The sequence below is a fragment of the Periplaneta americana genome, chromosome 5, assembly GCF_040183065.1.
Source record: "Periplaneta americana isolate PAMFEO1 chromosome 5, P.americana_PAMFEO1_priV1, whole genome shotgun sequence".
Classification (NCBI taxonomy): Eukaryota; Metazoa; Arthropoda; class Insecta; order Blattodea; family Blattidae; genus Periplaneta; species Periplaneta americana.
Window position 1 is genome coordinate 164,539,878 of NC_091121.1, and position 26,981 is coordinate 164,566,858.

At 35.0% G+C, this 26,981-nt stretch overlaps 1 protein-coding gene across 2 annotated transcripts in view; it reads right to left on the reverse strand.

Moving 5' to 3' along the window:
• Positions 1-3,481: 3,481 nt before the first annotated feature.
• LOC138700260 (uncharacterized) overlaps positions 3,482-26,981 on the reverse strand; it is a 280,196-nt gene continuing 256,696 nt past the window's right edge. For both annotated transcript variants that reach the window (XM_069826755.1, XM_069826756.1), the window contains 3 exons: positions 22,101-22,287; positions 20,662-20,770; positions 3,482-18,754 (listed from right to left, as the gene is read on the reverse strand). In XM_069826755.1, the coding sequence (XP_069682856.1) occupies positions 18,425-18,754; positions 20,662-20,770; positions 22,101-22,287 (626 nt within the window). In that variant the 3' untranslated portion in view covers positions 3,482-18,424. The remainder of the gene's footprint in view (positions 18,755-20,661; positions 20,771-22,100; positions 22,288-26,981) is intronic.

Below are 26,981 nucleotides of genomic sequence, written 5' to 3' on the forward strand. Positions count from 1 at the left end.
CAAGTCCCAAGATATTCACTTGGGATCTAGACTTATACTAGGAAGGTACTTAGTGGAATGACTCCTCCTCTCATTTATTGTTTGGTATAATGAATAATTGTAAATACTGTACAGAATTATGTTTTCTAGTTCTCAGAAGCCAGTATTATAATTTCTAGCTTCTGTTATTGAGCACAGTTGTGCATGAATTCTAGAAGGTTCTGTGCTGGATTGATTATCATTATAGTCCTCGTTAGTTTCGATTGATTTTACTTATTTATTATTATTAATTGATGAACTAGTGGACTTACTCGTGTTAAATATGTAATATTTGTCAGGCTTACAGCTGTTTCAGTGCATCACGCACCATCATCAGAGCCTACTAGATCGCGGTGTCATCTCGAACTTCTCTGCCTGTTAGGAAGGTGTGTTTTGTTGTTGGAATATGTTGGATTGTGTGGAGTCGAATAGTGTGTGTGTACTGAAATTGATCTGTGTGTTGAGGATTTGATCGGGGTGTGTTTTAGTGTGTTTGTATATTTCGTATTGTTCTAGTGTGTTGAGTTTTTGGTTCTTGGGTTGTGTGTGTAGGATTTCCATGTCCGTATTTATGTTATTGTATGTATGGTTGGCATTGGTTATGTGATCGGCGTATGTAGATGAGTTGTGTCCTCTGGTTATAGCTTTAATGTGTTCTTTGTAGCGAGTTTGGAATGATCTGCCTGTCTGTCCTATGTAGAACTTGTCGCAACTATTACATGTGAGTTTGTATACACCTGTGTGGTCGTATTTATTTGTTTGTGTTTTTTGTGTGTTGAGATGTCTTTGTAGTGTGTTTTCTGTTCTGTATGTTATGTTGTATTTCTGTTTTCTGAATGAAGATGCGATCTTATGTGTGCTTTTGTTTTCATATGTTAGTGTGATGTATTTCTTGTATTCTTGTGTTTGTGTTGTGTTTTGTGTATTTATGTGTTTGTTAAGTTTTTGTTTTGTTTTCCTTATGATGTTGTCTATTATATTTGGATTGTATCCGTTTTCTTGTGCTATGTATTTGATTGTGTTCACTTCTTCATTGTAGTGTTGTTGGTTCATGGGCATGTTGAGTAATCTGTGTACCACTGTCCTAAATGCAGCATGTTTGTGTTGTATGGGGTGGTTAGATGTGTTGTGTATGTGTGTGGTGGTGGTGGTTGGTTTTCTGTATATTTTGAAGATGTGTTTGTTGTCTATTTTTGTTATGGTGATGTCTAGGAAATTTATGGAGTTGTTGTTTTCAAGTTCTAGTGTGTATTGAAGTTTTGGGTGTAATTTGTTTATGTATTGGTGTAGTTTGTGTATTTGTGTGTCAGTACACACACACTATTCGACTCCACAATCCAACACATTCCAACAATAAAACACACCCTCCTAACAGGCAGAGAAGTTTGAGATGACACCGCGATCTAGGTTCTGATGATGGTGCATGATGCACTGAAACAGCTGTAAGCCGGACAAATATTACATATTTAACACGAGTAAGTCCACTAGTTCATCAATTAATTATATTCAAGTGTTAAAAGTGGTGTACGCAAGATTCAAAATGTATTTATTATTCATTTAACTTAGGGTGACCAGACGTCCCATTTTTAACGGGACTGTCCCTTTTTTCAGCTTCTTGTCCCCTGTCCCGAGAGAAGTATACTCGGGACACCAAATGTCCCGTTTTTTTAAATTGCATCCCATTTCCCTAAATTATTGTTAAAATTTGTCTTTTATTTTATTTAATAATCACGTAAAACATTGATTAATTCTATGTTGTTTTCATCAGATGTCACTGTAATGAGTTCAATAAAGGCCATGTTAATGGCTGCGTTCAGCCGGGACAGCGCTAATTCAGCTATTCATTTTTGCTGAGTTACAGCAGATGTGAGGTCCTGAATGACCATCGCAAAATATCCGCTGTGTTTATAAACAAACACGCTGCTATTGTTCTGTCTACTCCGGAATATATGATACCATTGGTTGTTGCCTACCTCCTCCACTTTCGCTGGCTAGCAGCAGGCTTGCAGCGAAAAAAATTTTGCTACGAAAAATGGTGCCCACTATTTCAGCGCTGTCAGCCAGCAAGGCGTTCGATGCTGTCGCTATTTCAGCGCTGTCCCGGCTGAACGCAGCCAATGACAAAATGTCATTTCAAAAATATGTCTAACATGGACTTCTATAGTTTCCTGAAGGAAAGGCCAACACTTCTAGAGCAAATTCACTCATCAAAGAAATATGATGCTGTCACTGATCTTCATGGAGAATGTTAAAATAATTAAAAGTTAATATGAGACAAAAAATTTTGTTATGAAACAAGTTCAGAATACAGTGACATGGATACAATGTAAGATCCAATTAACCTGAAGTATTTTTAAACAGCTGTTAACCTAGTTGCAATATAAACAATTGTTAACAATAACTTACGCCAAATATCCATGCTACTCTTTTATGTACTTGCATAATTATTATAGCCTAGTTATTGTAAACAGTGTAGTATTTATTACCGGTACTTTAAAATAAAGGCGGCCGGGTAGCTCAGTTGGTAGAGCAGCTGGCTACGGACTGGAAGGTCCGGGGTTCGATCCCGGCTGGTGACAGGATTTTTTCTCGTTGCCAAACTTTCAGAACGGCCCTGAGGTTCACTCAGCCGCCTATAAAATTGAGTACCGGGTTTTTCCCGGGGGTAAAAGGCGGTCAGAGCGTGGTGCTGACCACACCACCTCATTCTAGTGCCGAGGTCATGGAAAGCATGGGGCTCTACCTCCATGCCCCCCAAGTGCCTTCATGGCATGTTACGGGGATACCTTTACCTTTTTTACTTTAAAATAAATAAAACTGGACCTTATTGCTCACTGAAATTATATAAACACAAGTAATAATGAATGTTTGGATAAAATATTAATTTATGTCAACTTTAATAAGTATCCCGTTCTTTTATTTTAGAAATCTGGCCACCCTAATTTAACCCTTAAATTGGCAAAACTTCATTTCTCACACTAGTTTATTAAAACTTGTCGGTCTCTAAAGAAAACAACTATCGCAATGTCCATATGTTATATGATGTAAATATTATAGTATTGTGAAATTTTATTTTTCTATTGTTCTATTAAAATTATAGCATATAGCCTATTAACCAGTTATATCCTATAGGATACCGTACTTTGTCAATTTAAGGGTTAACTATTGTACCAGTATATTATATTTATTTTCATGTGTATTTATTATTCAATTATCTAGTAACATATCCAGATTTGATTTGTCTTGTCATTTCCACTGTGACATATTGATCAAATCCTCATTCACCTTTAAAATCTGATGACGCAGACGTAACCCAATATGCATTGAGGCGCAAGTATTGTCTCATAAGTGATATCTCATAACCTTTATAATACCGGTATGTTTTGCGAAGTTATTACCAATCATTGATTACAGAAATAAAGAACAGTAACTCAAATATAATTTAGATGTAATGAAACAACAGTTCAATATAACACAAATTATTTATTTAGCATAAAAGTATCATCCATGGAACTTCATGTACACTTCTCTTTTCGATTGAGCTGAATGTAGTAACTGCAGATTGATATGTTTATTAATACATACCATAAACATGTACTTAAACTTTAAGAAGCAGTAACAATTAAAAACGGCAAATTTTTAATGCAAATACACAAATCATAAACAAATATTTCATGAAGAAAATCTTACTGATCAATTATTCAAGACTTGCTCAACATATTTACTCATTTCTTTAAGAGTTATCATGATAGCTTTATAGGTAACTCGTATCAGAGTACATTAAAATCGGAATAACTATAGTTAAATACAAGGAATTAAACAATTTTTCGTAATAAAACATAACAGATATTCAACAAATATGCTACATATATGAAATAATGCCACTCTCTTATACCAGTACTTATTATTTACCACATACAGTGTGGAAGGAAACTTATTACCAGGCTTCGAGACTTTGGACCCAATACAGCAGTTCAGTGGAAAATCCGCATAACAGCGTACTGAGTATAGTGGTAATGCGTACAGTGAATGGGGGTAGTACTGTAGAATGAATGCCAACAAATACGCAAAGAAAAACTCTCTGGATTTGAAGGTTCTGACGAATAATTTGGTTTTCATACAAACTGTGTCTGAAACTATTACACGGTTAGAAAACTCAGAGCAAGAGATGCCGGAAGTCCTCAAATTAATTTAGAAAATGATGCAGAGAATTAATGAGACATCAAGTACACCAGTTACTCAACGTGTAAAACAGAAGTAGAAATCAATTTTATGTAAAAATAACGGATATGGAACATTGTGTAACATAAACAGCAAATTAGTGGACATAGAGTCACCCGAGAATAAAGGACTGTCTCTTAGAGACTGCAATGATGTTAGGTTTTTTCGTTTTGCTCCTATCACGTCATGCGACGTAGAGCGCAGCTTTCTACAGTAGGCCTACAAACTTTGGCAGATAACTGAAAAAGATTTATGTTGAGACACTGAAAATGTATCTTGTAGTAGGTACATTGCAATTCGGTACTGTAACTGCACTTTCTAAAGACGACCAATAGGATAAATGAAGAAATTAAAATTGCTACATGCTTATTTCCACCATTAACACTGTGTATAATTAAACACAAATGCTTATAAAAGACAGGAGAATAAATGCTTTTCACATTCTTTTGACATTATCATCGTGTTATGCATATTTACTTTCAGAACGTACATATATGTGTGTTTCCCCATACTACCGTACTCTACTCTAAATAGCAACGTTATTACCTCAACACATCTCTATCTACCTGCAGCGAGTCAACAGCCTATAGTGCATGCACGGTAAACTTGTTGTATCGGGTCCAAAGTCTCGAAGCCTGCTTATTACATTAAATCACAGAGGTAACAGAGCAAGTCAATGCGAAAAGTTTTGTCAAATAAGTTTTTTCATATGTACAATAGTTTTGAGAATACGAAATATAACGTGTTTGCAACACTGCAATGCTCCTTGTGGTCATTACTCCACAGTGGGGATGAGAGTAACTGCAATCATCCACTCCGCAAAACTTGCGATAGGAGAATGTAAACAAAAACGTCTCATCAAATACATTTCGATCAAATTACTGTACAATCGTGACACTTAACATTAATGTAAACTTAATTTCTTTTATAAATTAATTTATTTTTAATTTCTTCAAAGATAATAAATTAAATAGGGATTGGGTTACAGAATGTGTATTCATAATAATGTTATTTTGGGTTTACATCAAATGTAAAGGAATCTTTAATGGAAATAGTTTTGTTTTATAAGAATGTACATTCTTTACTATTTTGTAATTACTGTATGTAAAAAGCAAAAAAATTAACAGATACTGTGAATGTTAAATAAGTTTCATGGTACTACATTTAGAGTTAAAGAGGTTATAGTGTAATAAAAACCAAACAATTTGCGTAGGTAATTAATTAATTCAATACGTAACGTTTTCATCTACAGTAATTCTATCGAAATGTATCTGAAGACAGCCAGCCTCGGTGATGCAAACAGTAGAGGCAAGGAATGTATCTACCGCTTGTGGGTTCGAGTCCTGCCTTGGGCATGGGTATTGTGTTCGTATTAGTTTAAGAAAAAAAAAACATAAAAAAGGAAAACAAAGAAAAAACCTTTGAGAAAACGGCCATTGCTGGTAAAATTAAAGGAAAAAAAAAAACACACACAAAAAGAGACGTTTTTGTTTACATTCTCCTCTTACAAGTCTTGGGGGAGTGGATAATTGCAGTTACACTCACCCCCACAGCGGATCAATGACCTCAAGGAGCATTGTAGTTTTGCAACACATTACATTTAATATTGCCAAAACTATTGGACGGATCAAAAAGCTTATCTGACAAAACTTGTTAGCATTGACTTCATCTATTACCACTGTGGATTAATGTAACAGGTTCCCTTCTACCCTGTATAATATAAAGTTTATCCAAGCCTTTGTACATCATTTACAGTAGCTTAAATTGCGTACGTACTGGCCTACAAGCAAAGAAACAATTAATACATATTACTTGTCTCGCCTTCGAAAGTTTAAGTCCTAACGCAAAGTTCACTTATATTTGTTTTCAATATTTATCACAAACTTTCCAAATTGTTATTGGCACATTCTTGCAAACACTAAGAGAACTATGAAATAAAGACTGATCACGATTTTTTTATTGCTACAGTTTTCCTCAGAAATAAGAACTCAATGTTCAATAGTTAATTGAGTCCAGAAAATATTATGTCCTACTTGCTGTGTGCAGGGGCTACAAGTGAATCAGTTGGTTTTGCCTTCAGTGCAATGAAAGGAATGTCAGTCTACAGATGTCATGCCATGAGATGGCTGAGAAATATTTTAGGCAAAGAGAGGGGGAAGCTGTGGCACATGCGCACAGTATTGTTAATCGCAGTATTCCACTGTCCTCCCCCTATCCCAACCCATCTAGAATATTTCTCTGGCATCTCGTGGTGCGACAACAGTACGAGGGGATAAGTATGCTCCCTTGAAATTTTGACTATCTTGTCTAAATAAATGTCGGATGTGTTCCTCATCCTTTTAAAGACAAAATTTTGTCTCTTGTAGGCAAATTTATATTCAGATATGTAAAAAAAAAACCACTCTTTCACAGTAATTCTCAGGCACTGCTTCTATCATGTCTTTTAATATTCACAGTAAAGCTGAGACAAGAGCACTGAAAGAAGTGGGGGGGATGAAGATATTTTGGGATAGAACCCCGATTATCCGTCACCCTATTAACCGATTTTCGGATTATCCGACTTCTTTTCCTAGCTTTTTTTTTTTGCTGCAGAAAAAATATGAAGTACTGTACAATATGTTTGTAGGTAGTTTTCCAAAAGTACTTTTACTCTTACACAGTACATACGTACGTAGTAGGAATGCTTTGCTGTCGGCAATAGAAATAGTTACTTATAAAATAATCACTTCCTGCTTTCAAAGAAATTACCCCAAGAACTTTCACAAACCCGTGTACCATTCAGACCTTATTCTTATTATTTGAGTGGTCGTAAATATAACTTCTATGCAAAATATTTTCCACAGTCTTCAAAAGAAAACGTATTGTTTTAACTATCGAAAAAATTACAATATTTGAGAGGATTGAGAAAGGAGAAACTGTGGTTAATGTTGCTTCAAAGCACGCGAGTACAACTGAAAGCGATTTAATAATAATAAAAAAAAGGATAAGGTGTATAAAATATGTAAATCTCCAACATGAGACTTCTATTATTCTTGTATTTCCACAGACAATCAACCAACAACCTTTGGTTTTCAGAAGCTGTAATTGACAACCGAACTTTTAGTGAACTCTTGATCCACTACAAAGCACGTTAAACACAAAACCATCAAGGAAATCACAAAATTGTAGACCAAAGTATTAAGCACCTAGTTTATTAATAGTACATTATGCAACGAGCCTATAATGATAGTAATTAAGAAGCGAGTATGGATGTTTATGAAACGAGTGCAAGCGAGTTTCATAATTTTCATACGAGCTTCTTAATTACCATTATAGGCGACTTTTTATGCTCGACCATATTTCTAACTTGAAATTATTCAGATGTATACATTTTATTTGTATCTGACAAGATCGGAAGTGACCTTGTTCTAGGTCGTGAATTGTGAGATGTGCGCAGATGCGAAAGTATTGATTTTTTCTGAGGAACAATAATGTCATTGACCTTGATGTAATCCCGTTAAACTTGATACAACCTTGATTATTGAATTCGACATTGAAAAACGAGATGACAAATTGAATTTATTTGACTATTATTTACAATTAACGCTAATTATTATAATAACAGAACATAACCTTCTGCGACAGTATTGGCTTTCCAGCCTCCGTGACTTTTCGCTAATTCTCTTTCGATTGCATATCCGAGAATAATCGATACTTGCGGTTTTATAACGGTACAAAGCTGTCGTGTCATTGGCTGAACACCTGTAAGTTGAGTTGTCATTGGCTGAACACCTGTACTTTAATGAGTAGGTGTACTTTAATGACATGCATTAAAGGACTGCTACCAGGTGTATAATTACTACATTTCGGCATGGTCGAGCATAAAATCTTTTATGATATGGATTATCCAATTTTTTCGATTAACCGTTCAGTCCACCCCCTTCATTACCACGGATAATACAGGTTCTACTGTAATAGGTATAAATGAAGCTAAGTAGCCATAAAAATCATGATCAGGTTTTTACAGAAGACACCTCATAATTCAAAATTGTTTGTACAAACTACGAGCAGTAACTAAATCCTGTACATAATATTACAGAATCACAGTGTACAATGTTGAGGTCAGTAAAATGGCATACAGAAAATAACATTTTTCTGCAAATATTCCACTAACTTAATGATTTAGTATTACATTAATTAACCACAGTTTTAATTGACATTAAATAGACTCTATCCTAGACTACAATGTAGGCTACCTACATATACACTGCTGTATTGGATCCATTGTCCTTCTAAATAAACTTAAGAGACATAGAATATATACAACTTTCTAGAGTTAAAACGTTAAAAGTGTTACAATTTTTAAAAAAGGTAATGTACTTTTATGACAGATGAGCCCCATTTCAACACTGGTGTGGTGTAATCTTCAGTGTCCTTCGAAATACTGCTGCTCCAGCGTTTGCTTTCGTCAGTATGTACAGTAGTGGCAAAAGAAACCGGACCGACCCTTGTAGCTGATTTCAGAGCCTTGTTCACTCCAGAGCACGGTAGACTGGTAACTAAGATTTTCGTGGTTCGAATCCTGCCTGGGAAGGAAACCTTTTTTTGTTCCTTATTCAAATTTATTCCCAAAACTTTTCGATTGCAGCGATATTTTACTACTTAATTAACTTATTATTCCCAGAACATGACTTTTACCAGCTTATTTTCTAATGGCTTTCGAAATGGGCTACGTCAGCAGTCGAAACTACAACAATTTCAATAGATTACTCGCTATCTTGTGAATGCGGGCGTGGCATGCGCAGTGGCTCATTTCGGGGACTTTGATTATTCCGTCGGTCCTGTTTTTTTGCCACTGCTGTACTTAATACACATACATTATTCGATCTCATAATACACGACAAACAACTATTCCCACCATAAGAGCAACACACTCCCAACTCCACATCCACCACTGACGAAAGCAAATGCCGGAAATCAAGACCAGCTGGAGCAGCAGTAGTTCGAAGGACACTGAAGATGACACCACACCAGGGGCGGCTCTACAATAAGAACTGAGAGCTGCAGAACCGCCATTTATATGGACCTTAAAAAATTAAAAATGTAAAACGTGCTTTTATGTAATCTAGTTCATTGTTTCATTTATTTTTCCAATTCATTCTACTTCGATTCGAGATTTTACTGTCTGTAGGAGACTTGAACTGCTCGAGAATTTTAGCTGTGCTGTACTTTTCGGATCTGTGATCGGCAGCTCCTGAAGCTCAACGTAGGGTAGTTGGCAGCAGAAAACTGGTTTTCTTCATCGTCCCATAAGACTGCATTAGAGCTGCAACCGAAGCAGCTCTCTCCGAATATACAAAAGAACCGCCAACACCCTCATCTCTTTATGACCTGCGTTAGAACACATAGGCTTCTGGACTACTGTATATCATTACAGTTCCAGTGTGTTATAGTACTGTGGGTGGTGTGATGTGATTAGTCAGTGTGTCTAAGGAAATATTTTATATTAAAAATGAATGAAATGAAAACCTAATCGACCAACCCTTTTCGAAGTTAAAAGAGAAATTGCATGTTAACTTAAGAAATTAGGACGTCCTACACAAAATTTAAATATTGAAATTTCTGGGAAAAGTCGAGGAAATTATGTAGCCTTCTAGTCATTTTAATACCGAAATGTGTAATGGAAACGATTGGTTTTTTGCTGCGCTCATGAAAACACTTTCTTCCCCACCCGTGTATTCTGTTTAGAGGAGAAAATACATGGACAAACACCGGAGTGAAGGATTTAGTTAATTTAACTTAAAAAACTACAAAAGCTTGTGTGGCACATCTCCACTACGTGACTAGTTGTACCAGGTGGGAGAGGTGTAGCGCACGGATGGAGTACAATTTCGGGTGCATAGTCAACTTCGAGAAGGGGCTGTAATTACACGCGTTATCCAATTTAGATGCAATAAACAGCATGTGTTTGCTAAATACACTATTTTTCATGCAGAACTGCCAATCTTTGTAACCGTGGGCTGCTACTGCACCACACCGGTGTTGAAATGGGGCCCATCTGTCATAAAGGTACATTACCTTTTTTAAAAATTTTAACACTTCTAACGTTTTAACTCTAAAAAGTTTTATAGCTTTAATCAAGTGTTAAAGTGAACAAGAAAAAACAATGACACAGAATATCTTCAAAATCTGCAACCCTATATGGATGTTTAGTTTTAACATCTTAACTAAAAGTACATTCATATAGTACATTGGTTAAATTTCAAGAAATTACCAGTAGGTACAATTCTGAATACTTAAATACAAAGCACATATTACACATTGCCCTTCTGAGGGAAAAGAAAAAAAGTAATTTTATCTACATAGAAAACGTGCTATGTATACAATGAAATAATATACCTTTCTTCATTATCCTAGTTTGTACTGCCCTTATATTACACTCTTAAAACCACGGAAATTCTTACTAGTACAATGAAATCTCTCTAACCTGGACACGTATGGTTCAATAAAAAATTATCCAACCTACTGGGGTGCCCAAGGTAGAGGGAAGTAAAAATTTTTAGCATGCAATGGAAAGGAAATTACTTTGCATAATGATAAAGAACTGCAGTATTCAAACACGTCGTCATTTAGTTTGACATTAACAGTTTTGCGAACTCTTTTTCTTTCCCCAATGCAATTTTATATATATATATATTTATTTATTTAACCTGGTAGAGATAAGGCCATCAGGCTTTCTCTTCCCCTCTACCAGGGGATTACAACTACAATATTAAGAATACAATTACAATTATAATTACAATTAATATTAAATTTACAAATACAATAAAATCAAAGTACTAAAAGATTAACTGATTAATAAAAGCTAGACAGTTTATTGTAAAAGTTAAGAAGAGAGAAGCATTTCCTTTATTGATTAAGTAAAAATTAAACCTACTCTACGCATTAAGAAAATGCTTAATAAGCTTGCTTTTGAACGCTACTTAATTCCGACAGTCTCTGATGTCACTGGGTAGGGTATTCCACAAGCGCGAGAGCGAGCTTGTGTATGATGATGAATACGATGATGTCTTATGTGTTGGTATGGCTAATATGCGGCTATTTTGCGTGCGTGTGAAGAGATTATGATATGATGACAGGTAACTGAAACGGGAAGCAAGGTAGGTAGGTAGGTGCATAAGTGTGAAGGACTTGGAAAAGGAGAACAAGAGAATGAAAATTTCTACGTTCGTTAAGCCGTAGCCAGTTTAGAGTTTGGAAGGATGGGGTAATTTGGTCAGCGCGACAGACATCGCAGACGAAGCGAACACAAGAATTATGAACACGTTGTAATTTTTGCGACTGGTTGACATTGAGGTCAATCAGTAGAAAATCACAATAATCGAAGTGGGGCATTACTAGTGTTTTTCCACTAGTATTTTCTTGAGTGATAGCGAAAGGAATTTTCGAATGCTGTTTAAGGAATGTAGTATGGAAAGCACTTTTTTGGTAATATGGGTTACTTGGTTATTCCAGTTTAATGTTCCCATGCATTTAATATTGAGGTCCTATTTTTGCTAATGTCTGAAACTGTTGAATTAGAAATTCCAAACTCTTCTGCAATATTCCTACAAGTAACACCATAATGCAAACGATCAATAACTTCCTTTCTACCTTCCAATGGTTAATTCCACCAACTTATGTTTACTCATATTGAGGCACTATACAAACTGCACAATCTGACTCTCACAGGTATAAACCTCAAGAGAGACTGATTTTACACTGCAGGCCTACTGAAATAATTTCGCATCTTAAAGTTTACCAGAGGCGATTTCTCAGGGCATGCTATGCTTGCTGCGCAAGCCCAATATTTTCGTAGAATGTGTATTTCTCAAAATAGGATTACGTACATTAAAATTTATTTTGATATTTGGAATATTGTATAGGCGTAATACCATCTGCAGGTTGCACACCAAAAGTATCGCAATGCTTGCTCGTTTCTTGGAACTACAGGAAAGACGTAGAAACAGCGAGAATATGATGTGCGTGCAAGTGCCTTCCTCCTTAGGCGCACGTGCTTCTGTATGTGTTGTTTGAAGCTCTGATCCGAGAGCTACACCAACGACTATTTAACGTTACACAGACCAGTATTGACAGCGGGAATGTGCTGTGATTTGCGAGTGCAATGTAATTGTATGAGCGGAATGCATATGTTAGCTGCTGCATGTATTATTAGTTCTTAAACATTAATTTGAAGTGTTGCAATGAGTTCGGAATTGTGTGTTATTGAAACCTTATTATTAAATCCATTTTCCCGAAGGACTATTCAAGAGAAGACAGACATTATAGAGAATATGGCGCTCGTTCAGTGCAGCTCAATACAACAATGTGCATTGGTTGGCAGGGTCGAAAAAACTAAATAAACTGTTTTGTTGGCCATGTTTGTTATATCATATCAAACTTCTACATCTCATAAGCGAATATGATCCATGATCATAATGATTTCATAATTATAAAATAAGTTATTTATGTGGGTCTGATTATTTTTATCAATTATGAATTATTATATCCTCCCATCTTCCCCTATGAATAAAAGATCAAGCCTAACTTTCGTGACTAGCATTCGCCCCTGAAGTTTACTATTATGAAAATAATGCCCCTTCACTCCGTACTCAAATTTAGCCACAGTACAGTTACAAAGAGGACAAAATGGGTAATTCCAGGAATATAGAAAGAGGTTCACAGTTCCTGTACTGTACAAAGAAAACTCCCTCTCATTCCGCTGTGCTAATGGCCCTTGCAAAACACAAGAGTTCAATGAAACAACTCTAAACAGCAGAAATACATTATAGAATAAGTGAATCATCCAAAACAGAACTATAAGGGGTGTCCAGCTTCCAGGATTGAGGGGTGTTCAACGTAGAGAATATATTGGACATGTAAAAGCATAGAAATTTGTCCAGTTCCAAAAAAATACAGTAAAACCCCGATAAGACGCTGTTCAAGGGACCGGGTGTAAACTGCATATTAACCGGGACCGTGTATTAGGCGGGTATACTAATTTTGACTTATATAAAGTATCTATTAGCATTTTTCTTTATTGAAATACATGATCCATGAAAGGTAATACAGTATTATTTCATTATGTAATTACTGTACTGTACGTCAAAGACATTTACAATATGTACTGGATTACACACCAAGATAGTAACAAAAGGCTTACAATGAGGTATAATCCTATTTATTATTTCAGAAGTATTCTTCTTCATTTCATTTTTCTGAGCATTTTTCCATAGAAGTTTATCTCAAACTATTGATATTGGCTCCTTATGACCACCTATAGGAATTTATCCTTTCAATCCACTACAAATTCCACTCCTAAATACAGCCATTTCGGAAAAAAAGTCATTTATAGTTGTTTGCCGTGTGCATGTTCTCCAAGTCTTCATGTTTACCACACTTCAGTTTCCTGCGATTACATCCTCCTGACGACGTCGCAGCTGTAGTGATTGAGTCGCGATTTTTTATTATCGTTCTTAATATCGATGATGGGATTCCTAATGAATCAGAGAGTTGTTTCTGAGTAAGAGTACTGTTCTCATCGTACTTTCGTAAGATTTCCAATTTTTCCGACACAAAGCGCTTTTCGTTTAACACTCATTGTAATCACATTCACAGACACTTCAATACACTAAAGGACAACAAATTGCCCAGCAAAAATTTCCAGAATTTTATTACGGCCGAGTGAGGAATACTGTTTGAGAGAGAGGGTTAGCAAGAGGATGAGATATTGTAACTGTATGTAGGCTTTAAGAGCGCAGGTAAAGAGTCGAATGGAGATTTATCCTTCGAAGAGGTGGAAAAATTCAAATATCTTGGAGCAACAGTAACAAATATAAATGACACCCGGGAGGAAATTAAACGCAGACTAAATATGGGAAATGCCTGTTATTATTCGGTTGAGAAGCTTTTGTCATCTAGTCTTCTGTCAAAAAGTCTGATAGTTAGAATTTATAAAACAGTTATATTACTGGTTGTTCTGTATGGTTGTGAAACTTGGACTCTCACTTTGAGAGAGGAACAGAGATTAAGGGTGTTTGAGTGTTTGAGAATAAGGTTTTTAGAAAAATATTTGGGGCTACGAGGGATGAAGTTACAGGAGAATGGAGAAAGTTACACAACGCAGAGCTGCAAGCATTGTATACTTCATCTGACATAATTAGGAACATAAAATCCAGACGTTTGAGATGGGCAGGACATGTAGCATGTATGGGCGAATCCAGAAATGCATATCGAGTGTTAGTTGGGAGGCTGGAGGGAAAAAGACCTTTGGGGAGGCCGAGACGTAGATGGGAAGATAATATTAAAATGGATTTGAGGGAGGTGGAATATGATGGTAGAGACTGGATTAATCTTGCTCAGTATAGGGACCAATGGCGGGCTTATGTGAGGGCGGCAATGAACCTCCGGGTTCCTTAAAAGCCAGTAAGTAAGTAAGTAAGTAAGTAAGTAGGTAAAGAGTCGAATAAGAGAGCGTAACAAGAGGGTGGGGTATACTAAGGTATGAAGTATGAAGGTTTAAATGTGCAGGTAAAGGATCGAATACCAATAATTTTCAGGTTAATGGCACCAGTGAGTTCAGTGACCAAGATGTTTCATTGGTGTTACAGTACATTGCTGAAAATTACATCGAAAATATTCCACAAAATCAGCGTATTATGCGGGACTTGAGTGCAACAAACGGGGTATTTTATAAAGGTGTTATATATCAAATGTGCAGGGACCAGACAAAAAAAGCGTATTACACGGGATAGCGTAATAAGCGGGCGCGTCTTACCGAGGTTTTACTGTATGTCCAATATAATGAGGTCTCTAACATGCTGGGGTGTCCAAATACAGAGACTTCACTGTAATAGTGCATGATTAAAAAAGTGGAACTATAACCATTAAATCATTATGGACACACAATGTAAATGAAAATGGAGAAAATTCAATAGTTATGGTAATTCCACGTTTTTTATTTTTATTATCCATAAATTAATTGTTACTATAGACATTAAAACGATCGCCACCTATAGAGATATACTATTTGAATTATTATATTCATGAGAGTTACAGCGAAAAGTGAAGATAGAATAATACACAAAATAAGAAATGAATAGTTACTTAATTTAATCAAACATTTCCTTCATCCATAATGAGACTAAATGTGGATCAAATCTATAGGAATATATAATTTTCACTATCGGTATACATTTTTTTGGGGTACATTATTTTCCATCTTGAGCTTAATATGTTTAATGGTTTCGTTATAATTTTAGTATTATTTATTCCTACCATTAATATTTCAGTATAGTACTAGTATAGAAAACTTTTTACGCATACAGATAATAGGTAGGCGACCATATGCTAAAAATTTATAATCCATCTTGATATACAGTGTTGGCTACATAACATAATCTGCTAACTTCTAGCAATAAATTTTCAACACAGACTTAAGTGAACTATATTGTACTTATTTACATTCCATCGTACTCGTACATCGCTTCACAGCTAGAATATGGAATATGTCAAAAAAATCTTAATAGTACTATAATAGTACATTATGCAACGATCCTATAATGGTAGTAATTAAGATACGAGTATGTTTATGAAACGAGCACAAGCGAGTTTCATAATTTTCATACGAGCGTCTTAATTACCATTATAGGCAAGTTTCATACGACTTTTTATGCTCGACCATATTTCTAACTTGAAATCATTCATAAGTATTCATGTTATTCTTATCTGACTGGGGAGCGGAACTGACCCTGTGCAATATCTCGTAAATTGTGAGATGTGCGCAGAAGCGAAAGTATTTATTTTTTCCGAGAAAGAAATGTCATTGACCTTGACATAATCTAGAGAGTAAAATAAACATTAATCTTGATATAACCTTGAAATTGATTTAAACATTAAAAAACGAGATGACAAATTGAATTTATTTGAATATTATTTACAATTAACGCTAATTATTATAGTAACAGAACATAACCTTCTGCGACAGTATTGGATTTCCAGCCTCCGTAACGTTTCACTAGTTGTCTTTCGATTGCATATCCGAGAATAATCGATACTTGCGCTTTCATATTGCTACAATGGTGTTTTCTGATTGGTGGAACACCTGAACTTTAATGAATAGGTGTACTTTAATGAGGTCCATTAAAGGGCTGCTACCAGGTGTATAATTACTACATTTCGGCATGGTCGAGCATAAAGTCTTAATTATCACTGATTAACTTAATTGTCAAAGTCTAGTTGAAATATATACAGAAGAGTTTTACAATATAGTCTTCTAGTACAACACAAAGGTTTAGTATCAATACTTAATACAAGACAGAAATATTCATGAAGCATTGTTGAATATCATAAATTCACCTACAGAATAGAAGGCGTGAGAAATTAGGTACTTCTTTAATTTGATCCTAAATAATCTCATGTTTTGAGTTTGATTTTTTATATCTATGACTATAGGAACGTTATTAAAAATTTTTATTGACATATAACGCACTCCTTTTTGGTACATGATAGACTTGCCAATGGAATATTTTTTTAACGTGAATTTATGCTATGAACTGTTGAATTTTGAATCCAACAATGACTAACAATTTCTGATATCAGTCAATTTTTAAGCAACATTACTGCCAACAAAACGAAGTCCCCTATCCTAGTTCTCAGTGAACTTCCTTATATAGTATTAAAAATATGTAGTGAGAGTCCATTTACTGGACAAATACTATCATGGCCTACCCAGACACTCTCTTGTGCCCATCCAACATCATGATGAATTTGGGGAATTACAATGGGTGGTAAAATCTGGTTATGAAAACCAGCTATAACACTTGGGGGGATAATCATACTAATCATATGATGCCTCTGTTCTGGTTGATCTCTGCTGAGGCATACGGACGTGAAGTCAGCAGCTGGCTCATTGGTATTGGCTCTTCATGGGCTGTCGTGCCATGGACCTAACTTATTTTAATACAGAATCAACACATTTTCTAGTATACCGGTAATATAAACACAAGCTTCTAATTAATAATTTCAAGGGAAAAATTGTTCTAGGGCCGGGTATCGAACCCGGGACCTTTTGCTGAGTGCACCAATGCTCTACCGATTGAACTACCCAGGAACTATACCAGATTCCGGCTCAATTATTTCTCTTATATCCACATACCTCAAGTGGGTTGACAGAACGTCAGAACCCAGCATTGAGTGCACACTTTCTGTGTAACTTAAATTTGTGGTTTTCTATTAACGAACAATACCGTGTATTATACAAATCTGGTTTTCAGATATAGCTCCCTGTAAAGCTGACTTGAATAATTTCAAGGGAAAAATTGTTCCAGGGCTGGATATCGAACCCGGGACCTTTGGCTAAGCATGCCAATGCTCTATCGACTGAGCTACCCAGGAACTTTACCACACCCCGGTTCAAATTATTCCCTTTATATCCACATACCTCAAGTGGGTTACAAAATGTCAGAGTCCAGCATTGAGTGCACACTTTCTGTGTGACTTAAATTTGTAGTTTTCTGTTATTGAACAGTACCATGTATTATACAAATCTGGCTTTCAGGTATGGCTTCCAGTAAAGTTGACTTGAATAATTTCAAGGGAAAAATTGTTCCAGAGCCAGGTATCAAACCCGGGACCTTTGGCTAGTGTACCAATGCTCTACCGATTGAGCTACCCAGGAACTATACCAGACCCCAGTTCAATTATTCCCATTATATCCACATACCTCAAGTGGGTTGACAAAATGTCAGAGTCCAGCATTGAGTGCATACTTTCTGTGTCACTTAAATTTGCGGTTTCCTATTAACTAACAGTACCGTGTATTATACAAATCTGGCGTGTTCAGGCGAAGGCCCTGGAACAATTTTTCCTTTGAGATTATTCAAGTCAGCTATACGTGAAAGCCAGATTTGTGCAAGCTTCCAATGTTTATACAGGTCATATCAATGTATTTTAACCATTTTTATGCAGTCCAAAATAATAGTGAAACAAGCTACCTTTCTTCTGTATAGTTTGTTAAAATTAAACTATTTAATCGATCAAATAATCACAAAATAAGTACTGGTAACGAAACATTTTAACTAATAACACAGCCAAATATAAACAGTGAGAAAAATAGACAAAATTGTTCATTATTAACTCATGTTTAAAATATAAACATATTTTTAATCTAAACTAAAGGGCTCCAATTAACAGAACCAATTCTGCTAAGGTTCCTCACAATCTCAGCATCACAGCCATCTAGTCCAAGATCCTTCAAGACATCGCTTCCAGGTGACTGTCGTGAACGAGACTTCTCGGGAACTGGCTTCATTTTTATTAACGTCAGGTACATGAATATCTTTTCATTCAAAGATGCTGCTATGGTTTGTAAGAAAAGTAAAAGACTTTGGTCACTTGGCATGTATCGTGCTGTTCGTTCAAGTGAACTTAATATTTGACCAGAATAAGCTGGCCCAAACAACTGCTTGCTGGTAACATCTAGTATGGTAACAGAATTCTGAAACAAAAAACATGACATAACACAACATCTATGCAGCTTAAAAAATATATAAATGTTAAACTTTTCCATTATTTATAACCACCCACCACCCCCAACCTATCCATACACCAAACACCATCATCGATGTTGTCCTCTTTTGCATAATAATAATAATAATAATAATAATAATAATAATAATAATAATAATAATAATAATAATATATTATTCCATGTTGAATCTTTCGTACACTATTTTTAACACTTGAATATAAATAATTGATTAAATGGCGATCTTACTTGTGTTAATTGTGTAAGCATGTGCAGCTTACAGCTGTTTCGGTGCTTCTTCACACCATCCTCAGAGCCTACTAGATCTCTGCGCCATCTCGAACTTCGCTGCCTGTTGTGTGGGTGCATTCGATTGTTGAAAAGTGTTGAAATGTGGTGTCAAATAGTGTGTGTGTTGAGAAATTGATCAGGGTGTGTTTTAGTGTTTTGTATATTTCATATTGTTCTAGTGTGTTGAGTTTTTGGTTTTTGGGTTGTATGTGTAGGATTTCCATGTCTGTATTTATGTTAGTGTATATGTGGTTAGCATTAGCATTCCAAACTCGATACAAAGAACACATTAAAGCAATAACCAGAGGACACAATACATCTACATATGCCGAACACATAACTAATGCTAACTACACATACAATAACATAAATACAGACATGGAAATCCTACACATACAACCCAAAAACCAAAAACTCAACACACTAGAACAATATGAAATATACAGACACACTAAAACATACCCTGATCAAATTCTCAACACATAGATCAATTTCAGAACACACACACTATTTGACACCACATTTCAACACCATGGCATGATTGTGACTATAATAGTATTTAATTCATTAATATGTCACATCAACGGACGTATATACGTCATCCAAACATCGTAAGATGAAGATTACATTTGTAAAGTTTCTTTCCACCCATAAGCAGTGCTGACTATGTAAGATCAGACGCTATGGACAGTACTCTATAACAGAGTCGCCAGTATGAAAGGATAATTCCGAGCCTTTGGCGTGAGACGAACTCGATAGCTCAGTGGTAGAGCGCCTGACCGGAGACCAGGAAGTCGCAGGTTCGATTCCCGCTCAAGGTTGTAAAATTTTTCTTTCATACCATGGCATGATTGTGATTATAATAGTATTTAATTCATTAATATGTCACATCAACGGACGTATATACGTCATCCAAACATCGTAAGATGAAGATTACATTTGTAAAGTTTCTTTCCACCCATAAGCAGTGCTGAATAGATCAGATGCTATGGACAGTACTCTATAACAGAGTCGCCAGTATGAAAGGATAATTCCGAGCCTTTGGCGTGAGACGAACTCGATAGCTCAGTGGTAGAGCGCCTGACCGCGGAACAGGAAGTCGCAGGTTCGATTTCCGCTCGAGGTTGTGAAATTTTTCTTTCATACCATGGCATGATTGTGACTATAACAGTATTTAATTCACTTTTCAACAATCGAACGCACCCACACAACAGGCAGCGAAGTTCGAGATGACGCCGAGATCTAGTAGGCTCTGAGGATGGTGTGAAGAAGCACTGAAACAGCTGTAAGCCGCACATGCTTACACAATTAACACGAGTAAGATCGCCATTTAATCAATTATTTAAATTTATTATTACTATATCACTATTATGATTATTATCTGTATTTGATAGAAACAGAGGAAAAAAATAATTAATATATTCATATTTACACGCGAAAATACTATTACCAGCTCTACCCAGCATCCTTAAGAGAATAATGAAAATAACAGATAATATAATACGAACACACTAACTGCAAATAACATTATTATACCGTATTATAACCTTAAGCAAGTTATAAAATAAAAAATTATCTTAAAATACCTTATCTTTAGAGCTGATCATGTCATGCACAGATAGTCTCTCTGGGACACAGACACCAATCATGTGATATGAAGAAATATGTGATGGTACCAAGATACCACGGTGCCAACTAAAAATGAAAAATCAAAGATATGCAATCACAAATATACTTTTAAAACTAATTTTATTACAATTCTAAATGTGGCACATCATCTACATGAAAGCTGATTTGCTAAAATAGAGAACCAACATACCCTATTCATTTTATTCTTGTTACTGACGTGTGAACAAATGTAAAACATATAAACTGTATAATATTCTAATGACTCTTTAGTCTACTGCAGCCATTTTCAACCGCTGTGCTGCAATTGATCCACTGGTGTGCCACGAGAAAATACAAATTGTGAAGGTTGTCATAGGAAAAATTGTTCTTCCTCTAACACATATCGTCAAGTGAGATGTACTGCCTGATAATAGATGTATATATCAGTCAGAACCTCAATTAGGGGTATATTATTTTCTATTGGCTAACATTGATTAAAAATACTTTGTGGTTGCACTTGGCAAGACTGTCATGATGTGGGATAAGCTGTGACTTACACTTAAGACAATACAGGACGTCATCTCAACAATGAATCAATAATTATATCCTAAACTGGACACGAACCCATAACTATGGAGTCGGTACGTCCCTTAGTCATTGTATACACAGTGGCCAGCTGTGCTCCAATTGGTCCACTGGTGTGCCACGAGCAAATACAAATTGTGAAGGTTGTCATAGGAAAAATTGTTCTTCCTCTGACACATATCGTCAAGTGAGATGTACTGCCTGATAATAGATGTATATATCAGTCAGAACCTCAATTAGGGGTATATTATTTTCTATTGGCTAACAATGATTAAAAATACTTTGTGGTTGCACTTGGCAAGACTGTCATGATGTGGGATAAGCTGTGACTTACACTTAAGACAATACAGGACGTCATCTCAACAATGAATCAATAAGCATATCCTAAACTGGGCACGAACCCACAACTATGGAGTCGGTACATCCCTTAGTCATTGTATACACAGTGGCCAGCTGTGCTGCAATTGGTCCACTGGTGTGCCACGAGAAAATACAAATTGTGAAGGTTGTCATAAAAAAAATTGTTCTTCCTCTGACACATATCGTCAAGTGAGATGTACTGCCTGATAATAGATGTATATATCAGTCAGAACCTCAATTAGGGGTATATTATTTTCTATTGGCTAACATTGATTAAAAATACTTTGTGGTTGCACTTGGCAAGACTGTCATGATGTGGGATAAGCTGTGACTTACACTTAAGACAATACAGGACGTCATCTCAACAATGAATCAATAATTATATCCTAAACTGGACACGAACCCACAACTATGGAGTCGGTACGTCCCTTAGTCATTGTATACACAGTGGCCAGCAAGAGATTGTACTTACCTTAGTATATTCACTTCTTGATCTGGCATCACCGGCACGTAAGGTGATAAGATGTTCATGATATGAGCGGCTTTGTGCTCAGAGCTTTCGTCCCCCACAAACACTACAGTTCGGCCAATAAGTAATGAATACAATACGTGGTGAGCGGCTTTATCGTATGTCTTGAAGAATTTCAGAATTCCAAAGCCTAGGAAAAATAGAAAAATAAAAACAGTTTACACACACAAGAATGCATTGCAATATATGCACATTTTAAGTATGTATTGCATGAACATGATTCGAGCTCAAGAATGCATTTTATCTTTGATTATGTTAAGGGGAGGCAGAGGTGAATATTTCAAAATCCACAAAATTTATCCGATTTGTTTGATATTGATCATGGATACTAAGAATGTTACTAGTAATGGACATACCAAGTTTCAACTTTCTAAGTACAATAGTTCTGTAAATATTAATAATTTTATAAAACTCTATATCGTTTGATATAAAATGCTCCATGCACCATATTGTAAGAAATTTTCAATATTTCTTTTTATTTATGTTCAGAGAAGGTATATAAATAATGGTAAGTATTAGTTTTTTATGGGAATAATATAGTAATACAGTTATCTTGGTTTTAATTTCATACTTTTAAAAGGCACAAAATCAAAAACTAACATCGGAATATGAAAATAAAGATAATAAAAATGGAAAAAACCAAATTTTCATTTTTTCTCCAGTTTTGTTCGAAAATTTCACCTCTGCCTCCCCTTAATACTACTCACATAATAAAGCCTGTAAAATATTTCAGCATCAAGATACATACAACAGTGAATATCATGAAGATGACATAGAAGCCTACTGTACTTTTTCATCCATTTTTGAATCCTGCATACACTACTTTTAACACTTGAATATAATTAATTGATAAACTAGTGGACTTTCTCGTGTTAATTATGTAAGATTTGTCCGGCTTACATAATTAACACGAGTAAGTCCACTAGTTTATCAATTAAGTACTTTTTCATTATACAGTATGTCCACAGAAACATTCCGTGGTTATAAACTGCTATAATTTTGTAACTATGCATCATCATCATCATCATCATTACGTGTTACACCCTAGTAGTAGTAGTAGCAGTAGTAGTAGTAGTAATAATAATAATAATAATAATAATAACTGTAATAATAATAGTAATAACTGTAATAATAATAGTAATAACTGTAATAATAATAGTAGTAACTGTAATAATAATAATAATAATAATAATAATAATAATAATAATAATAATAATAATAACAACATATTACCAGTTGATTGACAATAATGGAGATAATTACTACAGTTGTCTGAACACTATTTATTGATAAAATAAATAAAATAATAAAAGTGGTTAGAAACCATACATGTTTCGGGGGCTATGCTCCCCCATCTTCAGTGGTTGTACCACGACTGCAACAAGAGAATGGAATGTATAAAGATCTTGAATATGCTACAAAATTACAAAATTTATAAAATACTAAGTCTGAAACAATATCGTTAAAAAGTAAAATGTTCTAATGTATTGAATTGAAATTTTATTATAAACTTCATAATAAATTTTGAGAATAGTTATTAAACATTATTAAATGATATCTTATAGAAGAAATATATATATATATATAATTCAATTCTGATGATACAATATATAATCTTAAGTAATACTAATGGTGACGCAAGTATAATGTTAAAATGTCATATTATTATAGAATGTCAATGACAAGATGTGAATGTTATTCATTCCAAGATATTTAGAACTAAAGATTAATCATCAATGAAGTTAAAAACATATGTTAAGAATTTTTAAAAAGTTTCAAAATTAGAACTTATGTTCTTATACTATAAATACAATCAGAATACTTTAGAAGAATGGACACTACTACAATTAGGATGCTGAACTCACCTACGGTGTAGATGTTCTACCGCGTTTCGTATCTTAAAGAGGACTGACCAAGAGGCCTTCATATATCAAGCCCTCTTGGGACTGACTATGCTGAAGAGCAAGAAAGAATACGTAACCAATACTACGTTGATCTTTTTATGTTCGGACCGGAAGTGATGTAGAGGTCAAATAGGATATTATTATCATAAATAGCTTTGTCGTTTAAATTATGAAGGTTAATAAGCTTATCTTTATAAATTTCTATTGATTCCAATATATTTAATAATTTGCCTTTTCTGTTGGTGTGTAGAACTTCCATATCAGAATTAATGTTAGTGAAAAAATGTTGACTGTTAAAAACATGTTCACTAAAAGCTGAATGCGAAGCTTCATGAGATGTATTTTTGTGTTCTTTATATCTTATGTTAAAGAACAGCATCCTAATTGTAGTAGTGTCCATTCTTCTAAAGTATTCTGATTGTATTTATAGTATAAGAACATAAGTTCTAATTTTGAAACTTTTTAAAAATTCTTAACATATGTTTTTAACTTCATTCATGATTAATCTTTAATTCTAAATATCTTGGAATGAATAACATTCACATCTTGTCATTGACATTCTATAATAATATGACATTTTAACATTATACTTGCGTCACCATTAGTATTACTTAAGATTATATATTGTATCATCAGAATTGAATTATATATATTTCTTCTATAAGATATCATTTAATAATGTTTAATAACTATTCTCAAAATTTATTATGAAGTTTATAATAAAATTTCAATTCAATACATTAGAACATTTTACTTTTTAACGATATTGTTTCAGACTTAGTATTTTATAAATTTTATAATTTCGTAGCATATTCAAGATCTTTATACATTCCATTCTCTTGTTGCAGTCGTGGTACAACAACTGAAGATGGGGGAGCATAGCCCCCGAAACATGTATGGTTTCTAACCACTTTTATTATTTTATTTATTTTATCAATAAATAGTGTTCAGACAACTGTAGTAATTATCTCCATTATTGTCAATCTTCACTTATGAACACTGTTGTATTTTGACCTTTTAAGTATATTACCAGTTGTTCTGTATGGTTGTGAAACTTGGACTCTCACTTTGAGAGAGGAACGGAGGCTAAGGGTGTTTGAGAATAAGGTGCCTAGGAAAATATTTGGGGCTAAGAGGGATGAAGTTATAGGAGAATGGAGAAAGTTACACAACGTAGAACGGCACACATTGTATTTTTCACCTTATATAATTAGAAATATTAAATCGTTTGGGATGGGCAGGGCATGTAGCACATATGGGCGAATCCAGAAATGTATATAGTGTTAGTTGGGAGGCCGGAGGGAAAAAGACCTTTGGGGAGGCCGAGACGTAGATGGAAGGATAATATATGCACATTTTAAGTATGTAAATTAAACACAAATTTAACACAAGAAAGTTCATATCATACATATTCCGAAGATAAAAATGGATTTGAGGGAGGTGGATTATGATGGTAGAGACTGGATTAATCTTGCTCAGGATAGGGACCGATAGCAGGCTTATGTGAGGGCGGCAATAAATCTCCAGGTTCCTTAAAAGCCATTTGTAAGAAGTATTCTGTACAATTCTGTCGTCAGAAACTCGGCATTTACTTAGATGAAAATTTAAATTGGGAATGCCAAATAAAGGAAATATCCAAGAGAGTATGCTATACCATGCATTCTCTTAACCCATTCAGAAACTTCCACCTGCTAAAATTAAAACAGACTTTAGTGCAAACCCTCTTATTAGCACTGTTTGACTATTACGACATAATACTTACAGATTTAACAACTAAACTTTCGAACAAACTGCAGCGTGTGTACAATATGTGTGAAATTCATCAGCAATGATCGCATATTACACGCTTGTTCAAATATTTATCCTGGCTGCGACTCAATAACCATAGAACACTTCAATTGCTCTCTCTTCTGTTTCGAGTTCTCCACATTTCTACGTCAAATTATCTATGTTCCCAGTTTAACTACTTATCCACCAATCACAATCTAAATATCAGATCACAAGAGAGCCAAATCCTAGTAATTCCTCCTCATAGAACATCCCACTATTCATCCTCTTCTACTGTCTCAGTCCCCCCGTGAATGGAATTCTCTACCTCAGAAGATTAGGGGCTGCCAGACAATAACAACTTTCAGGAACAGGCTAAACGATTTCTTACTGATGCAGTCAAATTGAATTTATAATTATAATCATGATTGAGTTTAATAATTTCATTATATTTAGGTATGGCTACGATTATTATTATATAACGTTATTGGTGTGTTGGGAAGATAAAAGGAATTGCGATTGTATGATATTAATTATGTATTGTGTATTGTTTTTATTGTATTATGTTAATTGTATTTTGTTTATAGTAATGTAGTAATTTTGTATTATATTGGTTGAGTGGATGAGAAGGCTGAATGGCCTTAACTCTGGCAGTTAAAATAAACCATTATCATCATCATCATATCCGTCATGTATTAGACCCTACAGGATCTGTTACGGTCTCATGCCAGCGCTGTCGTGGTCTTCCCAATTTCCTCTTTCCTCTTGGTACATAATTAAGAATCTGTATAGGCCATCTAGTGCAATCCATCCTTTCGACATGTTTTTTCCACTGAAGTCGATATTGTTGAACAAAATTAACTATAGGATCCATTTTGAGTTCCTGCAATATGTCGACATTTTTACGGTGTTCCAGCAAAGAGCATCCCGCTGTTCGTCTCATGAACCTCATTTCAGCTGTCACCAGCCTTTGCTCATCAGCTTTTCTGATTGTCCATGCCTCGCTACCGTAAGTGAGGACCGGTCGAGCTAGTGTTTTATATACCTTTAGCCTTGTATGTTTCTGAACATGGGATGATTTGAAGACGGTGTTAATTACACCAGTGATTTTTATAAATTTAGATATTTTGTTCGACGTATCTTCATCAGTGAT